We start from the raw sequence: 26,581 nt of genomic DNA, 5'->3' as shown, positions 1-26,581 counted from the left end.
GGATGGTTCAGCGGCTGCATGTATGATCGCCATGAGGTATAATGGGAGTGTTGCCTTTGCTCCACATGCTTTTATATTCAATTTTAAAGATGCTTTGGAAGCAGAGACACTGCTCTTATGCAAGGAATATCGTTGGCTATTCTATCAGCATACAAACCTCATGATTTTTATCCAATCAGATTCCTCGAAGGCACCATCTATATTATAGTGATGGTGGCCCAAAGCAAGCGCGCGTATGTGCGGGGGGTTCCTTCGTTTCTTTTCTTCCTTCTCCTTTTCTTTCTTTTTAGTGAAATTCATAAAATGCTCAAGAATATAAAAATGTTCATAGATACAGAAAATGTTCCTGAGTTTTAAAATTGATTGTGCATTTGAAAATGCCCTAGTATTTAAAAAATGTTCCTGATTTTGAATTTTTTTGTTATGAATTCAAAATTGTTAAGGTATTTCAATAGTATTCCTAAATTTGAAAACTAATGTTTAAAATTCGATTTTTTGTGCATTAAAAATATTCATTAATTCCAAAAAAGATCATGCCTCATCCCCCTCCCCAAATTATAAAAATTGTTAACGAATTTCAAAAGTGTTCAAGAATTAACTATTTTTTCTCAAATTTTAAAAATGCCCATCAATTATAGAATATATTGATGAAGTTAAGAATCATTGGAAAATGTTAAAAACATTCACGAATTATTAACAATTTATAATAAGTTTATTAAACAGAAAACAAAAAAGTAAAATAAAAAAATAAAGAAAAACCCGAAGAAAAAAAGAAGACCAACGGAAAAACGGGTCCAAGGGAGGTTCTAGAACCTTCCCAAATCGGTGATAGATAGGGACAGCCGGTCCGACAAAATGGTCCTGCCCAATTGCCCATACCGGGCCTGTGCGGCCAGACCTGCGTGTTTCCTCCGGGCTGTTCCCGAGTGGAAAAACAAGAAATCTCAAGTTTGAAATCGGGCCGAGCCAAGAGGACTGGCAGATGGGCCGGGGTTTCTGTGGGCTATTCCCAGTTTTGCTTCCGATGGCATGAGCGAGTGAGAAAACTGCTGACCCGAAAAACAAGATGGTGTTTGCTAAAAAAAAACACAACAAAATGGTGGGGAAGTTGTCATGAGTAAGAAAAAAATGGCTATCAGATACTCCATCTGTACCTAAATACTTGTAACTGGAGAGTTCTCAATTAAACAGTTTTCTCAATTACAAGTATTTAGGTACGGAGGGAGGGAGTAGATAATTATCAAAGGTTTGCATAGTGTGTAGAAGATGGTTAGAATCTTTGAAGTCCCTGGCGAGACGACCTTGACAGACAGACCAAGGCCAAGAGACACCCTATCTCTGAAACTCGGCTGAGGAAGAAGAGGAAGCCCATCGACCACAGACCCACGAAAGGGTTCGTGCTACAAGTCGCTACCACGACGGATACATTCCTCTGAGAAGCAGAGCTGTCGTTGGAAAGGAGAAGCCCGTTCCGGATCGAAAAGGAACAAAGGAATAAAGTTAGACCGCGAGTGAGCCGATAGCTGATACTCACAGCCAGTGCTAACCAGAACTAGCGTGCGAGTGCTGTGTACAGGCCACACGAAAGAGAGACCATTGCAAATAAAGCCGTCCGTCTCCCGTGTTGGATCGGATACGATATGATGTGTGTGTGTGCGGCGTGCATGCATGTTGACTTACTCTCCCTCCTCCTCCTCGTTCACAATCGCCTTTGGCTAGCTTTGCTTTTCCGCCAAAAGCGACGCCATGGCAGTAGTAGTAGTAGCAGTACGTTTCAGTGCGAGCTGCCCGAAACTCCCAACCGCAACGGGCCGGTTGACCTCAAACCTCACCATCTTACTTACTCTCTCCATGGCTTTCGGTGCGCATGAACTGTGCTTGGAAAAGCGTGCATGGGCAACACAGTCACAGAGACCACCCCTGCCCTAAAACAGCAGGGGGCTGTCGTGCAAAAGCCGTGACAACTCCAATCCGAAAAGAATGGCATCTTTCTTTCATCAACATGCTACATGCTGCTAGCACGGGGCACTGTTCGGGCTGGATCTCATCATACAAATTGTTTCCATCTCTCTCTCACACACTTTCTCCCTTCTCTTTTGGCGCAAACCAGGAGCCGTCGCTGTCTCGCACAGGGGCGCGGCGCCCGATGCCTAATTGCTTGCTTCTGTAGTGGTAGTATTACTGTGCACTTATTCTGAAGAGTCCCCCGCGGGACAAGTGCCCGTAACTGTGGCGTGCCCGGCCTCCACAGTCTCGGTTCAGGCTTTGCTTTGCGCCCAAGCATGTAGCGTTGCGATCTGTCGCCTGCAGTGACCATCGGTCACCATACTGTTCGTTACCACAGTGTTAGTGTTAGCATGATGCATGCAGACGGCCGGTCTACATTTTCGGGCGGCCCCCCCCCCCCCCCCCCCCCTGGTTTTGGGGGGAATAATCAATTTAATTAGCTCATCAACGTACCACTGTTAGCTTTCCCTAATCTTGCCAAAAAGCTTTCTCTAATCAGTTTGAGGCGTCTGTCTAGCTTTCCCTAATCTTGCCAAAAAGCTTTCTCTAATCAGTTTGGGGCGTCTATCTAGGTTTTTTTTTTTACCAATCAGTAACTGGGCAACCTCATGACGGGTTTACGAGGTCCAGCCGTATATGCTCTAACCATGGTGTTAGACCGTGTTTGGTTCAAATTTTTTTACCAGCTTCTGCTTTGAAAACCTAAAAGCTAACCAAAACAGTAAATGTTCAAAGTAGTTTTTGAGAATCTGTAGCTTCTTCCTAGTATAAATTTTAAAGTTGATGGTATCCAACTTTTCAGCTTTCAGCTTTTTCATGCAATATTTTTAGAATCTGCAGCTCAACCAAATACAACCTTAGTATGTACTCCATCTGTTCCAAAATAAGTGACTATTCAATTTTACACTAACTTTAGTATAAAATTGAGTCACTTATTTTAGAACAGAGGTAGTATCATGCAAGCAGATGCTATACATTTTCAGGCGAGCCCCCTGATTTTGGGGGAATCAATTTAGCTCATCAACACACCACGGTTAGCTTTCTCTAATCTTGCCAAAAAGCATCAGATTAACTAGTGCCTGCCTGTTCCATCCCAATCACATCAACTCCCTCATCGACCTAGTAATTAATTAATAATAATAAGAAGAAAAAGTAGCAACTACCCGTGGGCCGTGTAGCAGATCTTCCCGCCGGAAAAGTAACTTTCGGATCGAACACGGCGGTTTTACTCCTGACACCGACGCAGCACCGCAACTCTCTCCTTTTGAGTGAGCATGCACGCACGGCCGGCGACTCACCAGTCGGTGAACGAGCGAGCGAGAGTGACCGAGCTCTCACTTCTCACCTCTCACACACGATCCGAGGAGCAACTCTCACCCACACTTTTTACCTTTTTCCTTTCACCGCTGCACGCAGCGGCCGGCCGGCCGGCCAGGAGACACCCGGACATGCCACGGCAGGAGAGTAGCAGGGCGCACGAAGGCTGTCGACGGAGCCATGGGGATGAGATGATCACCTGTCTGTCTATCTATCTATCTATCTATCTCTCCATTCATTCGTTTCGTCGACCATGGCGGCTCCAAAGGTCTTTTTTGCCTCCTCGTCTTTTCTAGCTCCTCGCGGTTAATCATGGCGGGCGGGCTCTCGAGCGCGCGTGTCAAAAGCTACCGATCATCACCCTTTTCATCTTGAGCGTGGTACGTTACCGTGCCTGCTACCTAGCTAGGCGCCATGGTTTGACCTGCGCATTACTGATTACGGCTTGGAGATGGAAAGGCAGGAGTAATAACTTTTCCCAAGGAGTGCAAAGTGGAGAGGTGGCTTAGGTGGCCGTAGCTAGAAGATGATGGGTGTATGGATGAGTCTCTCCGGGACAGCTTGGGTAATTCCTAGCTGATGCATGCTTGCCGCATTTTACCATTGGTTCTCTTCGGTAAGACTGGCTGATAAGGTTATACATCTGTGTCTGTTCGTGATTACTACTTTGTTATGCATGATGAACTAGGTTCTTCCACCTTCTTGTCAATTAGTGGTCCACACATGTGTCGCAACTCTTTTTGTTGGGTGCGTGTTTGACAAGTGTAGCGATTTTTAAGTGAACCTTGTAAAACAAAGGGAACATACCAATTGTCGCTACCTAATTGGTTGGCCGCATAATATTTTTCTTTTTGCCAAAAATCACGACATGTTTTGGTACGTATGCGCTAGGTGATTCTTTTTTGAGAAAGAAAAATAACTCCTGACCTCTGCATCAAGCGATGCACGTAACCATCTTTATTATGTTATTTAATAGAGACTGACAAAATCCGGTGGCTACAGCTTCACTGCGATCTATGTTGCTACACCTACAAGCTTGATGTTGTGTCCTGATCGCACCAATGGACACCTCTAATCCGGTGGCTTCATGAAGCCGCCCCGCGGCGAGCCGAGAGCACCAACCGGTCTAGCCGACCCACGACGTGCAACGTATGCACATGCTCTAGGATTTGTCGTCGCAATCTTTCGTCGTCCCATCTTCAGGAGGGATCATTGCACTGACCTTGCTAAGCCCAACTACCATCGATATCACCACGACGCCAGACAAGTCCACGATCCTAAGCGCATCCATCAACCCGAGTCGAACGTCAAGACTCTACTCCGTCACGCCGTCGAGACCCGTTCTCTTCAATGTGGTACATGTAACACCATTCCATTTGTTGCCCCCTCGAGTAAAAGTCTGCTTCAAAACAATGCCCCCATGAGGGAGAACGGTACCAAAGTGCGCCATCATCCAATCTGGAAGACCCAGATTAATTAGTGTTTCCTTAGGAACAGATGTCCCCTGGAGGAACAAGGGCGCATCATTTGCAAGTGCCAACAAACCCAAACAGTGTCCACCACCACAAAGCTCTCACGGCGACTCCTTCAAGGACACCACGCCTTGAGCACCCTCACCGCCCACCGTAATTAGGCTTTCCACTCGAGAAGCGGTGAGGTGGATGTGGTAGGTTAGACCCGAATGACGCCTTTAATTTGGGTTTGTGGCGCCCACCGTTTTAGCGGTGAGGTGGGCAAACCCGGCTACAAACATCATCACTGCTTTTCTAGAAGAAAAAAAAAATACAATGTTAGTTTACCGGAAGTTGAAACTTGCAATATTTATAAAATTTAAAAATTATGAAATGTAGCTTGCACTTTCAATAGCATGAATCTACAATTCTTAGGCTATATACATTGACATAAAGATATATCCTAGTTGACATATGTACTGCCGACGGAACCCACTGGCTCATTTATATTTAAGGCAAAAAAGGTTTGTCAGGCTCCGGTGAGGGCGGTCGTTGTCATCGCTACGTGGTCCACGTAGCTATATGTATTTTTTTTTACTTCTGATGCTTTTTGTATTACATTAACAGCTAATGAATAGATCAGAAGATTTCCCGATAAAAATAATAATATACAGGACAAAAAGAAAAGTGCGGCACACTGATGACAGGTTGTAGTTAAACACATGTCTAACGTGCGCACGACAGCTAGCAAAACCAAACCAAAAGAGATAATCTCTGGCCAACTTGGGAATGGAATTGGAAAGATAGAGCCCTTTGCATTGCCTGGCTACACGGGCAACGCAACAAAGCTTGTAGTTATAGGTAGGCGTGAAAGGGGAAACATAGGCAAAAGGAATGGAAGGAGCTACACCGAGATAGAAAGAATGAAGGAACGAACGAAAGGCGATGCTTTCATAAAGTGGTTAGGGCCGGGCACGCAGCGATGATTAGCAGTGATTAGAGGGGGGAATTGAAAAGGTTGCGCCCATGATTAGCAATTGATGATAGGGAGCGTGGCGAGGTGGACGGGCGGAGCATGACGGCATGATCGTCACGTGCGAGGAGAGAGAGAGAGATGGATTGAAGAAAGAAAGAAAGGGACAGAGCGTTTGGTTGGTTGTATGTATTGCATTGCATGTATGGGACCGGCAAATGGAATGATGATTGCCGCTGACACAACTCGCAGCACGCGTGCCCCGGATCCTCTGCGCCCCCCTCCATCTCTCTGCCCCGCCCAACTCCCTCACCCTCTCTCTCTCTCTCTCTTTCTTCCTCTCTACGGCTACAGAGCAAAGCATGCTCTCTGACTCTCTCATTGATTTTTGTCACCGAGACAAACGTACAGGCGTGCCCGCTCATTCATGGCCAGTGCTTAGTCCTACCACATAAGGAAGAGATCAAGGACTAGCGCGCACATGCATACACAGTACTCCCAACGTGTCATGTAGACTGGTAACAAGTTATGGTAGCGCCTAGAGTAGCGTGCGTACATTCCTTGCGACAAGGGGCACATGAAATGCAGGTACGTACGTATCACGTACCCAACTGAACTGCAGTGCAGATCGATGGATCGACGAGAGTAATTAGAGAGAGAAGGAACGAGAGAGACGTGATGCATGCATGGTCCCGGGGCTATATAGCGATCGATACACGAGGGCGAGGCGGGGCGGACCCAGGCTCGTAGTACTGGTACTTGCGAGCGATCGATCCCCTTGCGTGCATGCGGGCACGCTTCCTTTGTACCCACGCCAAGGCAAAACTACCCCGGCCGCCGTCGTCACTCACGGGCGCTGGCCGGCCGGACGGACGGACGCCGCAACTTCCACGTACGTACGTGCGTGCGTGCTCGATCCGGGTCCACCCGCAACGCCGCAAGTCCACACACACAACCACCGGAGTACGAACGCTTTTGATGGAGGTGGATCTTGGATGGGCATGGGGTGGTACGTACCCGTCACACGGTGGATCTCTAGGCAGTGTAGTGAGGTGACACGGTGGATCTCCGGCGGGAGTTTGGAAACAAAATAATAATCAGATTAGCTGTTTCTTAGGCATGAGCTAAAAATATCTTTCACATCGGTCGATTTCCTAGAAAATACGCCGTGAAGATCCAAGGCCGAGTGTGCGGGAAGAGGGGGCCGTTCACTTTCGTCGCCCTCGAATTAGATAATTGTTGAACTAGAGACGTGGATGCCGCGGCGTGATCACCTACGAGGGCTCGGACAATCCCTTCTTGAAGGCGGGGAATGGAGGAGAGGCAAGGAACGGCTAGAGGAAGAGGAATTGGGCCGGGGAGCGAACGTCCACTATGTATGGAGAGAACGCTTCAAGTGGCGAGAACAAATATATCAACAGTTCATTTTTTATCCAACGGCTTTCGGAAAATCGACGGATTTTTTTTAATTTTCTTCATACACTTGATGCATATTTTCAACCCTCACAGAAATGAAAAAGAACTTCAATAGTTTCGAATAATGTTTTTGATTATTTGAACGATTTTAATTAAGTTATGCCAATATGTTGCCCCAAGTAGAATTGATATGCTGTGAGGAATGAAAGAGGTGCACAAACACATTTTTCTTCCCCTGATAAAAGAAAGAAAGAAGAGCTCCGAGGCGTTTTGGGTTTTCCAAACTCCCACCGGAGCCGCCACCAATCCGCCTCGTCTACTCTGGCCTTACGGCCATGAACGTGCGGTGGATTCCGACCCTTATCTGCGGGAGGGCTCATGGTTTGTTTTTACATAGGTTTGTGTCCTATTTAGGAAGGCGAGGCGACATCGATTGCTGAAACTAAATCTGGTAGATCCTTCGCTAGGGTATTCTAAGCTAGGATACTTGGGGCGATTGTAATAAGGACACATAATTTATTCAGGTTTCGGCTCTCACACTCTCTGTTTATTGTGTTGGGGCGTATCAACGGAAATTGGCAGTTGTCTATCTACAAGCTGAGACCCCAGTTTATATAGCACACAAGGAACCCTAGGGTACATGGATCTTAGTCAGTTATGCATGGGGGGGGGGGGGCTAGAATCCAGCTTCTTGTCTTGTAAGTCAAGTCTTATGAAATCTTTCAATTATACGACAGGGGCCGCCCGATCTGACCCAGTACAAAACTGACCCACAAGACCGGAAACCGTCATGATGAGAGGTCCCTTAGCCGGGACATAGATAGTGAGACCCCGCGGATGGAATAAAGTTTTTCCCGTCTAGCCCCGTCCCGGTGTGTCTCGCATTGTCAGAGAGCGTGTGAAGGCGTGTGTTTGTGATATGCGTGGATCCGGTGCGTTCATGTGTCTATAAGTTGGATTCTCTTGATATACATTTCTCTTTCATCGGTGACGGTTGTTCTGGTGCGCTAGTCTTTAGGGCCTTAGCTTGACGATTTTCTGATTGTCTACTACAACAAAGGATTGGCCCGCTTCGGTATGGAAGGAGCGATAACGGTGGCACGCCTAGTATTTGTAGTCATCGTTAAGTGGTCTACATGGAAATTCGCAAGGGCATGTAAGTGCGGGCACACTCACCAGCCAAGCCGGGTCGGCCGCTTGATTTGCCTCGCGATTCGAGAAGTTGTTGAACCCCGTAAGAGGGAATAGTAAAAATGAAAATCCTTGAAAAAGCTTTAAGTTTCTACAATGAAACTTACCCTTTTTAAAACATGCCCAGTTTCAGACAAAATTTTAAGTAATTTTTTCAATCAATCGTGGACAAAAGATAATTCATTTTTATAGGTCACTCGTACTAAGTCTCAAACATTGAAACCTAACATTTTTTTCAATAGTCGTCAAAATATATTTAAAATGGATCTTATTTGAAAACGCTGGTCGCAAGGTACATGAATATGAACACATAATTTAATTCAATTTTTTCGTTTAAAAGATAAAAACTTTAAAATCGGAAGCCAAAATAAAAAAGCAAGTGTCCCCGCACTTGTGTCCTGCAAATTCTCGTCCGTGGTCTACCGGCATGAATGTAGATCTTGTTGGTTATCGTGTTCTTTGTACTGTCTTCATAATGTATTCAAAGTTTTTCCCTCAAAAGATAATTAATCTGCTGCAAACTCATGGTTTTGCAGCCATGTGGTGGTCGTACGGCACTGCTTCGATTGTTGCCGGTAAGGAGAGGGACGTACGGCCGTCGCTGTTACTCCCTACAGTACAAAATTGGCCCTCGTCCCTGCAAAATCAGCACGAGGATTTGATTCTAGGTTCGCCGTAAGACATTCATGATTTTCTTTGCTTTGTTTTTTTCATAGGGGAATGTGAATACGTATACACACGTGTATATAAGATATGCATCCATAGTGACGAACTCGTATTTGCCCTCTGGTTACTGTCAGTCTGTCAGTGTGAAGGGCGGCTGATTTAGAGCCTTACGTACGTGTGCACAGCGACGCATGCACATTCCCTACACACAAACAAGGATACATGCTCGATACTTCAGCATGCACATTCCCACTGGTTCGTCGTGTAGTCTCTTTAGTGTACATGCACGTGCTTCAACATTGAGATCGACAGAGAGAGCAATTCCTTGCGGCCATTTGTTCCCCTCATCGTCTGCAATGATCTGGAGGACGACTGGACGTGCGACAGCCAGCCAGCTAGCTGCCGGCGCTATCTCTTCTCATCTTTCTTGTGGCGTGGACGATCACTGGAACCAACAGTAGACGGCGGCGCAACCCATAAACGGAAGCATGTAAATTTTTTTTTTGAAAAGGGACGTTTTATTACTTGAAAGGTTTAGGTATTACTTTCTCCGTCCTAAAATAAATGTCTTAACCTTAGTATAATTTTATACTAGAGCTGGTATAAAATTGAGACATTTATTCTGGGTCGGAGGTGAGTACATCCGGTATTTGCATAGTTAGGATCACATAGTTAATAAAGTTCTCACACTTAGCATAAATGGAAGCATGTATTCCTGCATCACTTAGCACAGTCAATCATCAAATCAAATTTTCTTGAACACGGGTTTTATATCTTGGGTTGAAAATTAACTACTCTCCTCCACCCTTCGATCTAGATCCAAAGGCCCAGCTGGCTTCTTCCTCTGCCCTTCTTCTTCCCTCTATAGAAAAATAAATAAATAAAATAAGAAATAAAGTTTTCAGAGAAAGAATGAATTAGTGGAACTGATATTACCCTGAAAGAAAAAACGTGTTTGCAGTTTGTATTTTTTTTTTGTAATGTGAAAAATAAGCGTATAATGGTGTAAGTTAATTTACACACCAGTGTACTTTTTTATTGTTCGTTTTATGATAGCTAACCAGTCTTTCCAGCAAAATTTTGACTGAATTAATTTATTTCAGGCAACTGGTGAATAGCAAATGCAAAAAAATATCCGTTGTAATCTGGTGTCGGTCACCCTTAGTTAATTGTACAACTGTTTTCATAGTTATCTAAGCAAAGATTCACCTTATTGCAGTCATAACTTACTCGTGCAGTGCAAAGATAGTAGTGTGTTTTCTCAGATTTCAAAATATATGAAAATTTGCATCAAGCTCAGCATCAATCAGATATTTCTGAATGCTGCAAAGAACCTTTTTTTTTTTGACAAAAATACCCTCATCAACTCTCCCTCTTACCCCCTGCTTTTTGCCTGCTTCCAACCATTCGGTATTTAGTTTCTCTTACATACTATATGCAAACACCTACACGGTGCATGGTGTAATTCACAATCATGCGACACACCAAAAGGACTAATTCAAAGTTATTTCTTTCATTTTAATGGATAAATGTTCACTCCAGCCCTTGATCTTTTTTTCAAGGACCCGTAAGAGATATGTGCGTCTAATGTCTATATATTAAGGTAGACGTTTGAGTTATAAAAAGAATGGCACACACTGGCTGCGGTTTCTAGCCCTTGATTTTTGTAGAGAATCGCACATGTTTAAAGTCTCATAATTACTAAGACTTTTATGTGTAAGAGTGTAATTTAACCAAATAAAACATGATTTCTTCAAAACAGTTTTCACAGTATGGTTTGTAACTTAACTAAAACAAAATATTTTGTAAGAAATTCAAGCTCAAAACTTTGATCTAGGTGATTACAGAGGATGTCATATACTCTCCATTTGGATTTATAAGACCCGCACATATTTATACATCCCTATTATTAATTTGATCAACAAAAATACTACTTATATGCTATAAATAATGTGTTGTACTCTATTACTGATGTAGCTTCAAACCTATATCCCATAGTGAGCGTATTATTTTTGGCAACTGATTGAATGGTATTGACCAAAAAAATCTCCGCATATCTTCATGGGGACGACAGCCTTATATTGGTCCATATGTTGCTTTCCTGAAGTGATGTGGCGTTTAACAAAAAAAAAATGTTTCAAGTCATGCACAGATTATTCATGCATATACACATTGGATCCATATTCTATCTTGAGTTCGGAGGACAAAAGCTTTTACGCTGATATGTACCCGGTTGGAATATACAACCAGAGATGTTTTCTCCTATCATTAATAGTGGTGTAATATTGGAATTGGACCTCCTTCATCCACAACCTTGTCATTTACTTGTTCTATAAAATCTATGTATGCGCAGACAAGTATTCGTTCAGCGCGCGCGAGCGATTGTACCAGTTCGATATAGCGATGTGATTGAAATACTCTTTATAGAAAAAATCATATTTCAATTATTAAGTTAATTGGATATTTAAAAAAATCGTGCATATCCAACGCATAATAACTCTGAGCAATCAATATTGCATTTTCTCGGCTCAGAAAAAAATATTGCATTCTCTGCTGGGAGGTAGGATCAAATCATGAAAACTTCTGCCATGCCCTGATAGCTCGCTAGCCCGGCCCCTGACCTGACATACATATCATATGTAATATACAGTCGTACAGACAGACGGCATTCTTTTCTTATCTCGGTGTAGAAAACACGCGACTCCTGCAGCTGCTCTCGTCTGATGAAAAGATTGGAACTAGCAACGACATACTGCTACTGTGTTGCCGCAGAGACACAGCCTTGCATGTGTTCTTCTGAAAGTTTGTCCTCCTTAATGATGTAGATTAGCAGTATTGGTTATACAATGATCGAAAACTATGCTGAAATAATTACATAAATCTGTCCCCATCTGTGTATCTTTTCTTTTGCAGGGATGTGTGTGTGTACCTTTTTGGCCTCTCTCGTCCTCAATGATCCAAATAATTTTCATTCTTTCTTTGAGAATTCAAATCCTTGGATTTTTCTTTTAGAGGGGTATGAATGTTTGGAAGTTTTCCTTCATGCATGGAGACCTCTGTTCAAAAGGAATTTTTCTCCCGAGTCTAATCTGTCGGGGAAATGCCTATGGAAACACCCATTGGAATCGATTATGAATTGAATATAATTATTTTCCTCTCTACGTTGCAATCAAACACCCTTTGGTGCCAATTATATATGGATTGGACATGGAATATGCCTATCCTTTTTAATGGACTTTCCATTTACTCGAAAATAGCAATATGAAAAAGGAAATGTTAAAATCTGACATTGGATTTTTAGGCATGTCAGATCAAACTTTTCTATAGCAAATTATGTTGTCGCGAGATGTCAATTGCCTTTAAGGAGCATGGCAAGAATTTTAATGCTTGCTAAAGGAAAATGTCATCCTTGTGACAACAAAATTTGCCATGTCGGGCGTTAGATCTTCCATGCTTACAAATCCGACGTTTTAGTTGTAGCGAAACCCAAGAAAAATGTCCAACAATTAATGGGAGAGGCTATGCCTCCATGCAATATAATTAATTAAGATGTTTTTGGAAAAGAATGGGTGCCCCTCAGCCTATGCATCGAGTGATGCACACAACCTTTATATAATTAAGAGGTCACTCTTCGGATGATATATCAGAATTTTGCTTGTGATGGGATTGGAACCACTGCGACCCTAGGCTAAAGTCCAGATCTGACTTGAAATGAGTTCTTACCCCCTCTAAATATCGATATATATGGCCTATTTCTTTGGAATCTTACAAATGAAAGCTCTTTTTTCTTTCCAAAAGGAGGTTGGAACCCCTGTCCTATGCATCATTGTGATGCACACATCCAATTTTTATTAATTATTAAAGTAAATACAAAAAAATCAACCACGATCAAACCATTACAAGATCTGAAATACACCTACGACTAAGTCAACCTCCGAATGAAAGCTCTTATTACATATGCTGCAACTTAATTTCTCACTATTTGCACGTATATTGCAATATGGACATGAATGCCCATTTTCTCTCCGTTTTTCACATGAAATGCCCCATTTTATCATTCCAACTTGGCATGTCCACGGACTACTAACCATACTAGTAATCTGGCACGTGCAACGCACGTATAATCATAAAAAATATACTCATTCATTCTTATTAGTAGGTATTATTAAATAAAAACCAAAAGATAACATGATAATGTATTAATATAACAGAATCCATTACATTATTGTCTGTGAATTATTTTTTACAGAGCCTAACCTGTACATCAGGCATTTGTCAAACATAGCTCCCGTATGCTTCTCTACAAACGCTTTGTAGGATTTTCCATCCAGGTAGTGTTTGCAAAACAAAGACGGCTCTTCACTCAAAAGATAATAAAGTTTCAAGCATCCTAGATGTCATGAGAACCAGAGATATCATCCTGCTTGACCTGATAAAAACATGTAAATCCAAAAATTGAAAAAAATATGGGGGTATTAATTAGTTTAAGAAAACATTCAAAAAGAGAGCGTACATACTCCATGCTACTAAGGCATAGTATGAAAGTGCATTTCAAAAAAAAGGCATAGTATGAAAGTGTGTTCATGCTGACCATAGATAATTTTTGTTGTCTCCTTCAACTAAGAAACCTTCAGAAAATTTTTGGCTTCTTTATTACATTTCTCTTAACACAAAAGACAAAACTAAAAAGTCTTGTTGATTCGCTGGTCTGCACAAATATTATAAGCATACTCCCAGGCAACTATTTTGAAACATGAACACGATTGGAGTCCTGCTAACGGATAGGAAAATTATAATTGCTAATTAAAAGGAATTGTGTGATCCAGCCACTGATGGTGGATACAAAGATATAATCCCGAAGCAGCACTTGTATGCAATTAAACTCATCTCCTAAAGTCTGAGGATATGATCATGGGAATCCTCCAAAGAATCAGTGAATTTCAATCCAAGGATTTCACCAGCTAAACTCATCGTCATGTGGAAATTTTAGAGGCCACCATACAACATGCAAAACTCACCGTTTATCATGCGATGGGTAAAAGAGAAAACAAGAAAGGCCTAGCAAGTCATAAAGGAGATTAAATGGTGCATTGAACATCGCCAGGGTGAAAATACATACATCAATTGATTCTGAAAGAAACATAATACAATACACATGATTTGCACCTGAGAACGTTGTTGCTTTGATTTCTGGGATGGTGATTGTGAGGCAACATACTTCAAAACATCAAAGAAGGTATTCTGTCCAACAGCAGCAACCTTCTGGACATAAATGACAACAACATCGCTGGCACGAGCTCTCAACTCAAGCAAATTACGGTCAATTTCATTCTCATGCTGTCAAATGTATGGCTTAATGAAAGTCCCATAAATGTAGGTAGTCCCCTGCAATGAAAGCACAAATCAGTTAAATGTGCAGAAAATCTGCAAAATAGAAGTTGTAAGGGACAAATCTAGTACCTTTGTCCTGGGGTACCACAAGTATATAAAGAACAGCGGCTTTGCCTCTGAGTAAAATGGTAGCCTTCAACATGATAAAACTGATGTTAGGAACTTGTCCAAAGAGACGATGAAAGAATGCAACCCTCGGTAGCCTTACCATGATATTGTTAAATCTCCAAAGTATTTCCCTAGGTTAGTGCTGTGAACTTCTAATCATACAACAGAAGGAGCCAGCTTACCAGTACTGACACCAGAATATAAGTTGCTCGATCTCAGGTTTGTTCAGTTCGACAGTCTTGTAGCACTCGTATGCAGGATACGCATAGCCGAAAACCAGCCTACATGTAAATTGTGCATCAAACACCAAAACATAAAATGGAAGTGTTTATGTTTATTGACTACTAAACATAATATACATGCTTTATTATCGAGTTCTTTCCCACGTGATTTGGCTTAGACAAAGAAATTGTTTTATTTTACACTTTGATCCACTTCACAAATAATCCACAAAGTGGAGCAGCTAGCCATTTTGAAGATGCACTGAAGTTGAGCTTCTCAGCATCCTTTGTGCCCGAAAGAACACGAACAAACAAGGCCTAATATGGAGGCAGATCTCGATAAAAGATGTCGGTGGATGCAATGTTGGTTATATTTGTGAGCTTGTTTGAAATCAAGCCTGAAAAGTGAGTTCGGCATGAACTGGCAGAAAACCGAATTAAAATCAACGTGCGAAAACAACAATACATTATCCGACCGTAAGCATTTCTGGGAATTGACCATCAGAAAAGAATATTCAAAAAGAGAAATAAATCTGTATAAGAATATAAGCGAAAAGAACATTTGACCGTTGTGCAACGCATTGAAAAATTTATCCCATGCTCCTCGACCTCGAGGCAATAAAACATGTACTCGTATAAATAAACTTGTGAATTCGTGTGGCCCGTATTTCACGCCGGGGAAGGGGGGTGACAAATCGACAGGAAGCAAGGCATCTCCCGATTTGTTTTTTTAAATAAAGCGAGCCCTCTGAACAGGCACCAACCAGCAACCAGTGCATTACTATTATTCTGAAGAAAAATCAAAAGAAAAGCCGCATGCCTATGCCGCCTCGGATCAGTTTCTTTCCAAACCCAAGATGACAAATTTGGCAGGACCACGCTTTCAAATTTCAAGATTCAAACGGAGGGGGAGGCGGCCGCTTACACGAGGATCCTGGAGACGAAGCCGCCCATAATCTTCTCCGATGGACCGTCTGCGCACAACACCCAGATCCAGAGCACGGGTCAGAGGACGCCGCCGGCGCCGGAAAGGAGAAGGCGCGGGCCGCGGGGGGAAACCTGACTGAAGAGGGATCTGGACGGAGGGCGGCCGGAGGTGGGCGCCGCGTGACCGACGGTGGAGACGGCCGTCCGGGTGCTCGCGCGCCTCCCCCTCCTGCCTGCCTCTAGGGACCGGAGGCTAAATACACCCCGGAATGCGGTGGAAGGGAATGCGGGGAGGGAGAGGGAGAGCCCGAGGAGAGGCGAGGCGAGGAGAGCAAGCCGGAGAAACCTCGGACGGCGGCTTGGTGGGGCGCTGGATCTGAGGAAGGAAGAAGAAACGGAGACGCTCGAGCGTGTTGGGCGAGCGGCGCGGTGGCCGAGTGGGGCGCGACGGGCGGGGAGCGTCGCGTGGGCAGATGGTCCCGTGATGCTGGTGGCTGGATGGTCCCGTGATTACAGGGGACGTTGCTGGGCATTTTCTCCTCTATTTTTTTCTTGCGTGATTGGAAGTTTTCTTGGTGGAGTATGTTCAGCCAATTGTAATTGCTAAGTACACCCAGCAGACGGTGGATTAACGAGGGTTGTTAGATTAAGATCTGTGAGATTAATCGTGGGGTGCTGATTGGTTGTTTTGTTGTGTGTGGGGCGTTTGGTGGGGTGTCTGTAGTGTAATTCTTGTTGGATTGTTTAATAGTAGTATAGATACACAGTGCCACAATAGCATGACCAAGCACATTTACTTCCACGCCCTAGATTCACACAATTAGGTCCACTACAAAGTGTGTATTCATGTGACCTACTTGTGCAAGCCAACTGCCAAGCTAGGCATCGAAGTAGCCATGCCATTGCCAGCCACAGCAAGTAGCTAGTGTGGGCAGAAAGCACATCACAGCAATGACTTGAATACAAGTTTACATTTTTACACTCACCCATGGCTTCCTTTTGTCCCCACAAAAGAGCATGCACACAGACACAGTGGGTGGCCTGACATGGAGATCTCTGCCCCTCCCTCCTCCCTCTAAAAAAGCCATAGAGGGGCAAGATTACAAAAGGAAACCAGCAAGAAACAAAAGCTCATCCACCTTCCCCCCTTTCCCAGACCAGACAGGGCATGCAGCAGCATGCATGTAGTACCAGTACCAGCATACTCACTAGTCCATGCATGCACTCATGTGTAGTCATGAGGGCTAGCTGCTGCTCACTGCTGCATGCCATGCCACACTGGCTAGCCATAGTACTGTGCACTGCAGCATGCACCAACACAAGCAATCATTGATTGGCCGGTTCCCCTTTGCTCTCCTCCATATTCAAACAATCAAACAGGCATATGCATGCCTAGATCATTCATTCAATATTCCAAACATTCATTCATTCACAAGACAGGACAGACAGAATGCATGCTGCTACATTGCAATGCAATGCATTGGAACAAGCATCTTTGTTTTCATCTTAGGACCTGCCATGCATTGCTACATGTATGCATGCCATGCAAACATCTTTGTTTGATCCGAAGACTTGTCTTACATGCATGCATATATGATCAAAAATGGACTTGTGGGATCTTGCAAACAGAAATGCCTCCAGTTATCCAGTGTTTGTATAGCAGGGGAATCAAGTCTTGCATTGTGCATATCTGCTGACATTTGACTGTTATTTTAGGTGCTGGGTTTGCCATGGCTTTGGAGCAACATTTGATTAAAGCTCAAGCAAACCCTAATGGTAAAAATTAAAGGTAATATATATATCCCTAATTATACATGGCATATTGGCATCACCAAGAAGAGTTAGCCATATGAACGATGGTATATATATGGAGAATTGAAGCTAATTAACCATCACACAAAACTAATTAACTTTGAAAGCAAATTAACACGCTGTATATATAGTAGTAGTAGTACCATTACCATGGCATGCATGAGATCGATTGACCGCCATATGCAATCATATCAGATACTATGAGGGCTATGGCCGCCGGCCGGCTAGCTGATTGATTAAGCTGCCGCTTGCATGTTCATGTCGGCGACGCGTCTCCTCTTGGGCCGGTCGCCGGCGGCGGCCCCCTGCCTCTCCACGAGCGCCCTCAGGGCCTCCTTGAGGAAGTCGGCGCCGCCGTCCTCGGAGGAGGCGGCGTAGTCGTCGTCGTCGTGTCCGGCTGACCCGGCATCGCGCGCGAGGACGAGCACGTTGCGGACGCGGCCGCCGAGGGTGGCCATCTCGGCGCGGAGCGTGCGGAGGCGGAGCGCGCGCAGCGTGTCGATGAGCCCCGGGAGGAGGTCGGACCGGTCGTCGCAGCAGAGGGAGGCCTCGAACACGGCCGCCGCGCCACCAGCGCCGCCACCTGAAGCGAGCACCACGATCTCGTCGTGCTCTGTCGGGAACAGGTGGCTCGCCGGCGCGGCCGCCTCGCCGACGACGCCGGCCATGCGCTGCTTCAGCTCCCGCACCCTCTCCACCGCCTTGGCCAGCAGCGTCGCCTTGTCTATCTGTAAACACATACATGTACAAGGTCAGCTAACGAACTAATTAAGTTCATCTAGAAATCTTGTTTGCACAACTATTAATCTCTCATATGAGGAACCCTAGAGCTTCCAATTGATCAGGAATGGAAGGAGGATATAGAAAGAAGAAGGGGAAAAAATATGCAAAATTGTAGACATGGTACTAGGCACAAAAGAAGCAAATCATGAAGAGGAACAAGCCAAGAGACGAGCCAGCCGCCCAGCCCTAACCTGACCTAGCTAGTCGGTGTCATTCATAGGATGATAGCAGCTACTAGTTTGGAGATGAGGCTCCATTCTAGTGCTATTTGTTCACACAAAATCCAGCTTTAATCACAAGGATTAGCTGAGCTGAGAACCGTAGCAGCTAGCTAGTCATATGGATAGCCTCTAGTCACTGCAATCCACAGCAGAACTCTAGATGCATGACAGGCAATCCAGTTAGGAGATCACTCTCACATCGAGCATGTTGTGCAGAAACTAAATCAGGGGGAAATCACGAGGGCACGGGACGTGAGATGTGTAAAAAATAAATTGCCTTGGGGTCGCAGGCGAGGACGGCGCGGAGGCGGTCGAGGTGCGACTTGATCCGCTCGCGGCGGCGCTTCTCGGCCTCGCGGTGGTTGCGCGTCGCCGCCACCGCGCGGTCGTGCGCCGCCTCGGCAGCAGCGGCGGCGGCTACCTCGTCCTCCTCGGACAAGGCGGCCGCGCCGCCGCCCGGCGCCGACTGCCACATGGAGCCCACGAAGAAGGGCGGCAGCATGGCCGCGTCCGCGCCGGCGAACGACGCCTCCGCCGGAAACATGCCCGCCAGAGAGCTAGCTAGAGCTAGAGCTTCGATCTCGCCGATCGAGGTTACTTCTGCCTCGATCGATCACACCTCCTCAAGCTGCTAGCTAACTAATAACTAACCAAACTAATTGCCGCGGTGGTGTTGTGCTGTGAACTAACTAACTACTGTTCCTCGGACATGGACTGCAATCGAAGGGAAGAGGGAAGAGAGAAGAGAGAGAGAGAGAGAGAGACACGGATGGGATGGGGGAACGAGGAGAGGCGAGCATAAATAAACGGGGCTTCGAGGAGAGAGAGAGAGAGGGAGAGCGCATGTGGGTGGATAGAGATAGAGAGAGAGAGGGAGGGAATGTTAGAGAGAGAGAGACTGGGCGAGTGAGTGGCGGGTGGGCCCGCGTGTTGACCCGTCAGAGATGGAGGGCACGAGCCCTGTGAGCTAGGGATGACGGATGATGGCCGATGCTGGCCTAGTAGAGTGGTGGAGATGCCCCGGCGGGGGCGGCTGGACGGCCGCGATGGTGCCGACCTTGCGCCGGCCGTCGCGCTCCGACGGGATACGGCCGAGGCGGTGATGGGGATTCGGATCGTTGGTTTGACTCCCGCCGGTGCATAACAGCGTAGGTACGCTCACTACGGGGGAATGTTTGCCTTGCCTTGCCTTGCCTTACCGCGTTGTGGTGGCACTAGCTACCACTGCTCGAACTAGCTTAGCCAGTTGGATAAAAGTGAAGACCAAGTAGGTTTCTGTCCATGGATGGAGAAGAGAAAAGTGCGTCCCGGGTTTTCCCTGCGTGACCAGTCGCCAGATCATGCTGATATTAACAAGTTTGTTTGAAATCCAAATTAAGGGTTGGTGTTACAGTCTTGCTAAGTCTTAGTTGATTGAGACTTCGTTAAGTCTTAGTCGATGCTGTATGCGAGAGATCTCGCGTTGCGATTCGTGCAAAATTTTCTTTTCATTTTTTTCCGTTTTCTCTCTAGCTTGTATGTTATATCATTTGACTGGAACTTGGTTAAATCCGAGTCGACTGAGACCTAGCCATACCCTTGATGTTAATACCAGGGTATTGGTTATCACACCGGTCGATGATGTCATGCCTTCAGTTGTACTCGTAGGCCGGGGTCGGCCCATCATGCCACGAGGAGGCCCAAGCCCACCATCGGCCATGCCAACGGCGGCGTACATAGTGCCACATCAGTGAATTTGATGTAAGGCGGAGCGTCAAGCATATTGAAGAACGGATCGGTCACTTGTTTAGTGGGCTATCTTTTGTTCTTGGGTCGAATTTGTAGTAACTCTAGAGAGCAATTCAGAGACAATGACGAGCCATGGCACGGTTTGGTCCCCATGACGCTCCGCACCTATTGTAAGAGCATCTACAGCCGGACATTGCAAATATGACCCCCTAAACGCCCGTAGACGCACCCGGCCAGTGACGAGACGTGTCTCCTATTTGTCCTTCCGCGCAACCACACTTCTCATGTTCTTCCTCATATGCCCGGTCACTTGCAAGTGATTGAAGGAGAGAAAGAGAGAGAAAGATAAGAATGGATAAAGAAAAGAAAAAGGTGGCCCGGGTGGGGTTGCATCCTACGTGGCGGACTGACCGGACACGCTCAGGCGCGTCTGTGAGCCCTCATATCCTCCCTATATTTGAGATTGATATGAGGGTTCGCGGACATCCCGACGTATAGGGATAATATGAGGGGTCCGGTTGGGTCGCTTTTTCCCTTCTTTCTCATGTCTGGTCACTGATCGGACGCATCCGCGGACGTGTGAGGGTCATTTGAGGCGTCCGACTGTAGATGCTCTAAGCCTCTAAAAAAATCAACTTGATGTACAAGACTATCATGTGCCCGAGATCTAGAAGTATCCCACGAGTAAACCTGGGCATACCCCAGGCCGGGTCGGGTGTCAGGTCGGCCTTTAAAAAGCCCGAACTGAAAATCCCAAGTCCGAGCCCGGCCCGGCCCGGACAAAAATCAAATATTCAGGCCCGATCCAAGCCCGAATGGACTAAAAAGATGAATTTTGGGCCGTACTGGGCCTCCGTGTAAAATGGCTATTTTCACAAGGCCGATCCCGACCCGAACTACAGATCATGCCTAGTTTGCAAGCCCGAACTCGGCCCGAACATAAATCCCGGCCCCGATTTTCGGACCGGGCCACCAGACCGTGCTGCCCATGCCCAGATTTACCCACCAGCATAGGCTAGATTGCACAAATCAATGAATCATGTAAACCCTAGCCATTCCCCCTATATGAGGCATGACTAGGGTCCTCTCCCGATAAATCATCTCATACCTATGTGATCCTTGTGATCTCATCATTGTACTCAAAACCCTAGTCCTCACATAGGGCTAGTCCATCATAATACATCAAAGAAGAGCAGGGTGTTACCTCGACCGTGAGGGCCCAAACCCGCTGATAGATCGGGAGAAGCTGCTACCTTGATAAAGTTTTGAAAAGGTTCAAAATGGAACAGTCCAAGAAAGGGTTCTTGCCAGTTTTACAAGGTACGAGATTGAGTAAGACTAAGTGCCCAACAACTGATAAAGATAGAGAGCATATGAGCACCGGCCCCTATGCTTTAGCCATAGGATCTATCATGTATGCAATGCTGTGCACTAGACCGGACGTTAGCCTTGCCATAAGTATGGCAGGCAGGTTCCAGAGTAATCCAGGAGTGGATCACTCGACGGCGGTCAAGAATATCCTGAAGTACCTGAAAAGGACTAAGGAGATGTTTCTCGTGTATGGAGGTGATGAAGAGCTCGCCGTAAAGGGTTACGTCGATGCAAGCTTTGACACAGATTCGGACGACTCTAAGTCGCAGACCGGATACGTATTTATTCTTAATGGGGGTGCAGTAAGCTGGTGCAGTTCCAAACAAAGCGTCGTAGCTGATTCTACATGTGAAGCGGAGTACATGGCTGCCTCGGAGGCGGCTAAGGAGGGTGTTTGGATGAAGCAGTTCATGACGGATCTTGGAGTGGTGCCAAGCGCACTGAATCCAATAACCTTATTCTGTGACAACACGGGTGCCATTGCCTTAGCAAAGGAACCACGGTTTCACAAGAAGACCAGACACATCAAACTACGCTTCAACCTCATCCGCGACTACGTCGAAGGGGAGGACGTAAATATATGCAAAGTGCACACGGATCTGAATGTAGCAGATCCGCTGACTAAGCCTCTTCCACGGGCAAAGCATGATCAACACCAGAACTGTATGGGTGTTAGATTTATTACAATGTAATTCGCATGATGATGTGAGGGCTAGATTATTGACTCTAGTGCAAGTGGGAGATTATTGGAATTATGCCCTAGAGGCAATAATAAATATAGTTATCATTATAATTTCTGTATCAAGATAATCGTTTATTATCCATGCTATAATTGTATTGAATGAAGACTTATATACATGTGTGGATACATAGACAAAACACTGTCCCTAGCAAGCCTCTAGTTGGCTAGCCAGTTGATCAAAGATAGTCAGGGTCTTCTGATTATATACAAGGTGTTGTTGCTTGATAACTGGATCACGTCATTAGAAGAATCACGTGATGGACTAGACCCAAACTAATAGACGTAGCATGTTGATCGTGTCATTTTGTTGCTACTGTTTTCTGCGTGTCAAGTATTTGTTCCTATGACCATGAGATCATATAACTCACTGACACCAGAGGAATGCTTTGTGTGTATCAAACGTCGCAACGTAACTGGGTGACTATAAATATGCTCTACAGGTATCTCCGAAGGTGTTCGTTGAGTTAGTATGGATCGAGACTGGGATTTGTCACTCCGTGTGACGGAGAGGTATCTCGGGGCCCACTCGGTAATACAACATCACACACAAGCCTTGCAAGCAATGTGACTTAGTGTAAGTTGCGGGATCTTGTATTACGGAACGAGTAAAGAGACTTGTCGGTAAACGAGATTGAAATAGGTATGTGGATACTGACGATCGAATCTCGGGCAAGTAACATACCGAAGGACAAAGGGAATGACATACGGGATTATATGAATCCTTGGCACTGAGGTTCAAACGATAAGATCTTCGTAGAATATGTGGGATCCAATATGGGCATCCAGGTCCCGCTATTGGATATTGACCGAGGAGTCACTCGGGTCATGTCTACATAGTTCTCGAACCCGCAGGGTCTGCACACTTAAGGTTCAACGTTGTTTTATGCGTACTTGAGTTATATGGTTGGTTACCGAATGTTGTTCGGAGTCTCGGATGAGATCACGGACGTCACGATGGTTTCCGAAATGGTCCGGAAACGAAGATTGATATATAGGATGACCTCATTTGATTACCGGAAGGTTTTCGGAGTTACGGGGAATGACGAATGGGTTCTGGGTGTTCACCGGGAGGGGGGGGGGGGCAACCCACCCCGGGGAAGCCCATAGGCCTTGGGGGTGGCGCACCAACCCTTGGTGGGCTGGTGGGATAGCCCAAGAGGGCCATATGCGCCAAGGATAGAAAATCAAAGAAAAAAGAAAAAAAAAGAGGTGGGAAAGGGGAGAAGGACTCCACTTTCCAATCCTAGTTGGACTAGGATTGGAGGAGGACTCCTCCTCCCCTTGGTGCGCAGCCCTTGGGGCTCCTTGAGCCTCAAGGCAAGCCTCCCCTCCCTCCTCCTATATACATGGAGCAATTAGGGCTGATTTGAGACAACTTTTCAAAGGCAGCCCGACCACATACCTCCACGGTTTTACCTCTAGATCGCGTTTCTGCGGAGCTCGGGCGGAGCCCTGCCGAGATCAGATCACCACCAACCTCCGGAGTGTCGTCACGCTGCCGGAGAACTCATCTACCTCTCCGTCTCTCTTGCTGGATCAAGAAGGCCGAGATCATCGTTGAGCTGTACGTGTGCTGAACGCGGAGGTGCCGTCCGTTCGGCACTAGATCGTGGGACGGTTCGCGGGACGGTTCGTGGAACGGTTCGCGAGGCGGACCGTGGGACGTGAGGACGTTCCACTACATCAACCGCGTTCACTAACGCTTCTGCTGTGCGATCTACAAGGATACGTAGATCGGAAATCCCCTCTCGTAGATGAACATCACCATGATAGGACTTCGTGCGCGTAGGAAATTTTTTGTTTTCCATGGAACGTTCCCAACATTACTCTCAAATTCGTCCACCCGTGAATTCAATGGTATCATGCTATGGTCACCTCAATTTAATTATTGGCTGCCAAAAATAACTAGGACGCTCATGTAGTACAATTACTCGTTCAGTTGGAAGTTGTAATCAGACCGGGATTTTTTCTCTCAAAAAGTTGACAGAAGAATTCTAGTGATGTGGACAAAACAAAGGGATGTTCTTATGCAGCAATAAGATGAATTAGTGTTCCCTTACAAACATTAGATGGCTGATATAGCCGTTTCTGCGGTAACACAGGTAAGATGGCTGATATAGCCGTTTCTGTAGTAATGAGTTGAAAAAAAAAAGTAGCCCTCACCACGTTCTTCTCTCATGCGTTCTCCATCCAAGTATTTCTATACTTGATCGATTTTATCATATATTACCAACTTCCTGGAAACCGACACCCACAGCGAGTTTGTTGATTTTATCATATGTCACCAACCTTCCGGAAACCGATATCCATGATGAGTCGGCTGCCGAAAAAAGAATATCTTATATTTATTTTTAAATTTTTCTCTTATATACTTTAATGTTGTAACAAACAATACAACAAGTATTGGAAGAAAAGGAAGATCTTTTACGGTCTAAATCATTCCCGGTTGACAATGAATGCACGGTTTGCAAGGAAATGCTTTGACGACATGGATGGATGATGACACGTCTTACTCCGGAATCGATCCACCCGCGGGTTCGATGATATCATGCTGTGGTCACCTCAATTTTCCGCCTCTGCCAAAACATAAAACCAGACCAACCACTCTTTCAGTTGGCAGTTTGTAACCAAACCACACGAATTTTCTCAAAAAAGCGGACAGGGAAATTCTACCGATGTGGACAAAACAGAGAGATTTCCTTATACAGCAATAGATAGAATATATAAGTGTTCACCTATGAACATTAGACGTGGACAAAACAAAGAGAGAGGTGTGAAATGAAGAGTGTGTGTGCTCCACTGATGTGTACACATGTAGGCAACGCATTGCATCATCATGGCATATTAGGGGTAATGATTGTGCAAGGCACGAGTGCCCCGTGCGGACCGCAATTATGCTGCCCTGCTCGCCTCAATGAGGTTGCCGCCTCCCGCTTTGCGGCCTTCGTCCACCAAAGCGCCCTGCAAACGCACCGCCTTATTCTACAACGCCATCATTCATCATATATATATGTCCGTGTAGATCACTGGAAAAGAAAAAATAGCACGCTATAGCATTTTGAAAAATGCCTCCAAATAAATTGATGAATGTATTAAAAATAGCATGTTATAGCGTTTTAAGAAATTCCTCCAAATAAATTGGCGTGCAATGTCTCATTAATAACGCATTAAAGCTGACGTTATTATTTTTCTTATGGGTGTCGATCCGTCCATCAGACCCTACTTTTGTTATTGGTGTCGATCCCACAAGAGATTTGATTATTTGCCACTTTCGATACGGGGCTTCGCTAGATTGTCATTGTCAAGATTGACTTTGTAAAAATGCCATCCAGCTTATGCACACTCTGATTACCATGCCATTTCTTCTTTTCCATTGCTTATTATTATTATTTTCCATTTTCTAGCACCTGGAAGGACTAAACTACCCCCTGCCCTTTCAACCTTATCCTTATGCGTGTGTGGATAGGAAATAATTAAGTTGTGGCTTACTCTGAAGCTTGCTGGCCGCTCAAGCTTGCTCGCCGCTGTGCGTACCAGCTCACTGCTCACACACGCCTCCGTGAACAACAAAGGCTCGCCGCCGCGCATCCCCATGCGCTGTGGCGTAACTCGCCTTCGCCTTTCCCTCGCCTCCACGATCCACTGCAACTCGCCGACGGTCCGCGTCCATGGCCATCAAAGTGTGCATACTAAGGGAATGGTAAAACATAGTATCGTCCAACAAGATTGGATTCCATGTCGCCACTGCGGTAGAGGGCAACGGACATGCGGCGGCAAGAAGATCGGCAGCACGCGGCGGCAAGGAGATCGGCAGCACGCGGTGGCAAGAAGATCGGCGGCACACTGCCAGCCTCACCACGTCCAACGTTGAAATCTCTCCAGCGTTTGATGGCAACCTCACCGCGTCCAGCTTTGAGATCTCTCCAGCGTTTGTTGATTTGACTCCAGCGTTTGTTGATTTGTTTCCTAAATATGTAGATAGCATCAAGGGCACTTTGGTCCTTTCAGGTGATAGAAAAAGAAAAAGAAAAGTCATGGAAAAAAAAGAAAATGGCATGGTAATCAAAGTGCACGTGAATTGATTGGTTTTTTTACAAAGCCAATTTTGATAATGGCAATTTAGCGAAGCCGAAAGTGACAAATAGCCAATTTTCTCCGATCCCGTCCATCAGCCTAAAAAATGGTGTACCCAACCGGAGGAGCATTTCACATGCGTGGTCTACGAACATTTCACATGCGTGGCCATTTCGTAGACC

The 26,581-nt window shown here is 45.5% G+C and overlaps 2 protein-coding genes across 2 annotated transcripts; both read right to left on the bottom strand.

The window, feature by feature from the left end:
• Positions 1 to 13,257: 13,257 nt before the first annotated feature.
• LOC123399143 (putative HVA22-like protein g) lies at positions 13,258 to 16,079 on the bottom strand. Its single transcript, XM_045093566.1, has 5 exons — positions 15,667 to 16,079; positions 14,703 to 14,801; positions 14,482 to 14,545; positions 14,188 to 14,406; positions 13,258 to 13,450 (listed from the first exon to the last, which is right to left on the bottom strand). Exons 1-4 carry the CDS (start codon positions 15,693 to 15,695, stop codon positions 14,362 to 14,364), a joined length of 237 nt encoding a protein of 78 aa, XP_044949501.1. The 5' UTR covers positions 15,696 to 16,079; the 3' UTR covers positions 13,258 to 13,450; positions 14,188 to 14,361.
• A 989-nt stretch (positions 16,080 to 17,068) lies between these two features.
• LOC123399142 (transcription factor bHLH106-like) lies at positions 17,069 to 19,456 on the bottom strand. Its single transcript, XM_045093565.1, has 2 exons — positions 18,762 to 19,456; positions 17,069 to 18,208 (listed from the first exon to the last, which is right to left on the bottom strand). Exons 1-2 carry the CDS (start codon positions 19,026 to 19,028, stop codon positions 17,717 to 17,719), a joined length of 759 nt encoding a protein of 252 aa, XP_044949500.1. The 5' UTR covers positions 19,029 to 19,456; the 3' UTR covers positions 17,069 to 17,716.
• Positions 19,457 to 26,581: the final 7,125 nt, after the last annotated feature.

This window comes from Hordeum vulgare, chromosome 5H (assembly GCF_904849725.1).
Source record: "Hordeum vulgare subsp. vulgare chromosome 5H, MorexV3_pseudomolecules_assembly, whole genome shotgun sequence".
Classification (NCBI taxonomy): Eukaryota; Viridiplantae; Streptophyta; class Magnoliopsida; order Poales; family Poaceae; genus Hordeum; species Hordeum vulgare.
The sequence above is the reverse complement of the archived record's forward strand: the minus strand, read 5'-3'. Positions and strand labels throughout refer to the sequence as shown.

What these genes read in the sequence shown, in the direction of transcription:
- LOC123399143 (XM_045093566.1), bottom strand. Translation starts at nt 15,695, where the DNA reads ATGGGCGGCTTCGTCTCCAGGATCCTCGT. An exon ending in TTCGTCTCCAGGATCCTCGT is followed by an intron (nt 14,802 to 15,666) that starts GTAAGCGGCCGC and finishes ATTTACATGTAG; the next exon opens with GCTGGTTTTCGGCTATGCGT. An exon ending in ATATTCTGGTGTCAGTACTG is followed by an intron (nt 14,546 to 14,702) that starts GTAAGCTGGCTC and finishes ATCATGTTGAAG; the next exon opens with GCTACCATTTTACTCAGAGG.
- LOC123399142 (XM_045093565.1), bottom strand. Translation starts at nt 19,028, where the DNA reads ATGTTTCCGGCGGAGGCGTCGTTCGCCGGCGCGGACGCGGCCATGCTG. An exon ending in TCCTCGCCTGCGACCCCAAG is followed by an intron (nt 18,209 to 18,761) that starts GCAATTTATTTT and finishes ATGTGTTTACAG; the next exon opens with ATAGACAAGGCGACGCTGCT.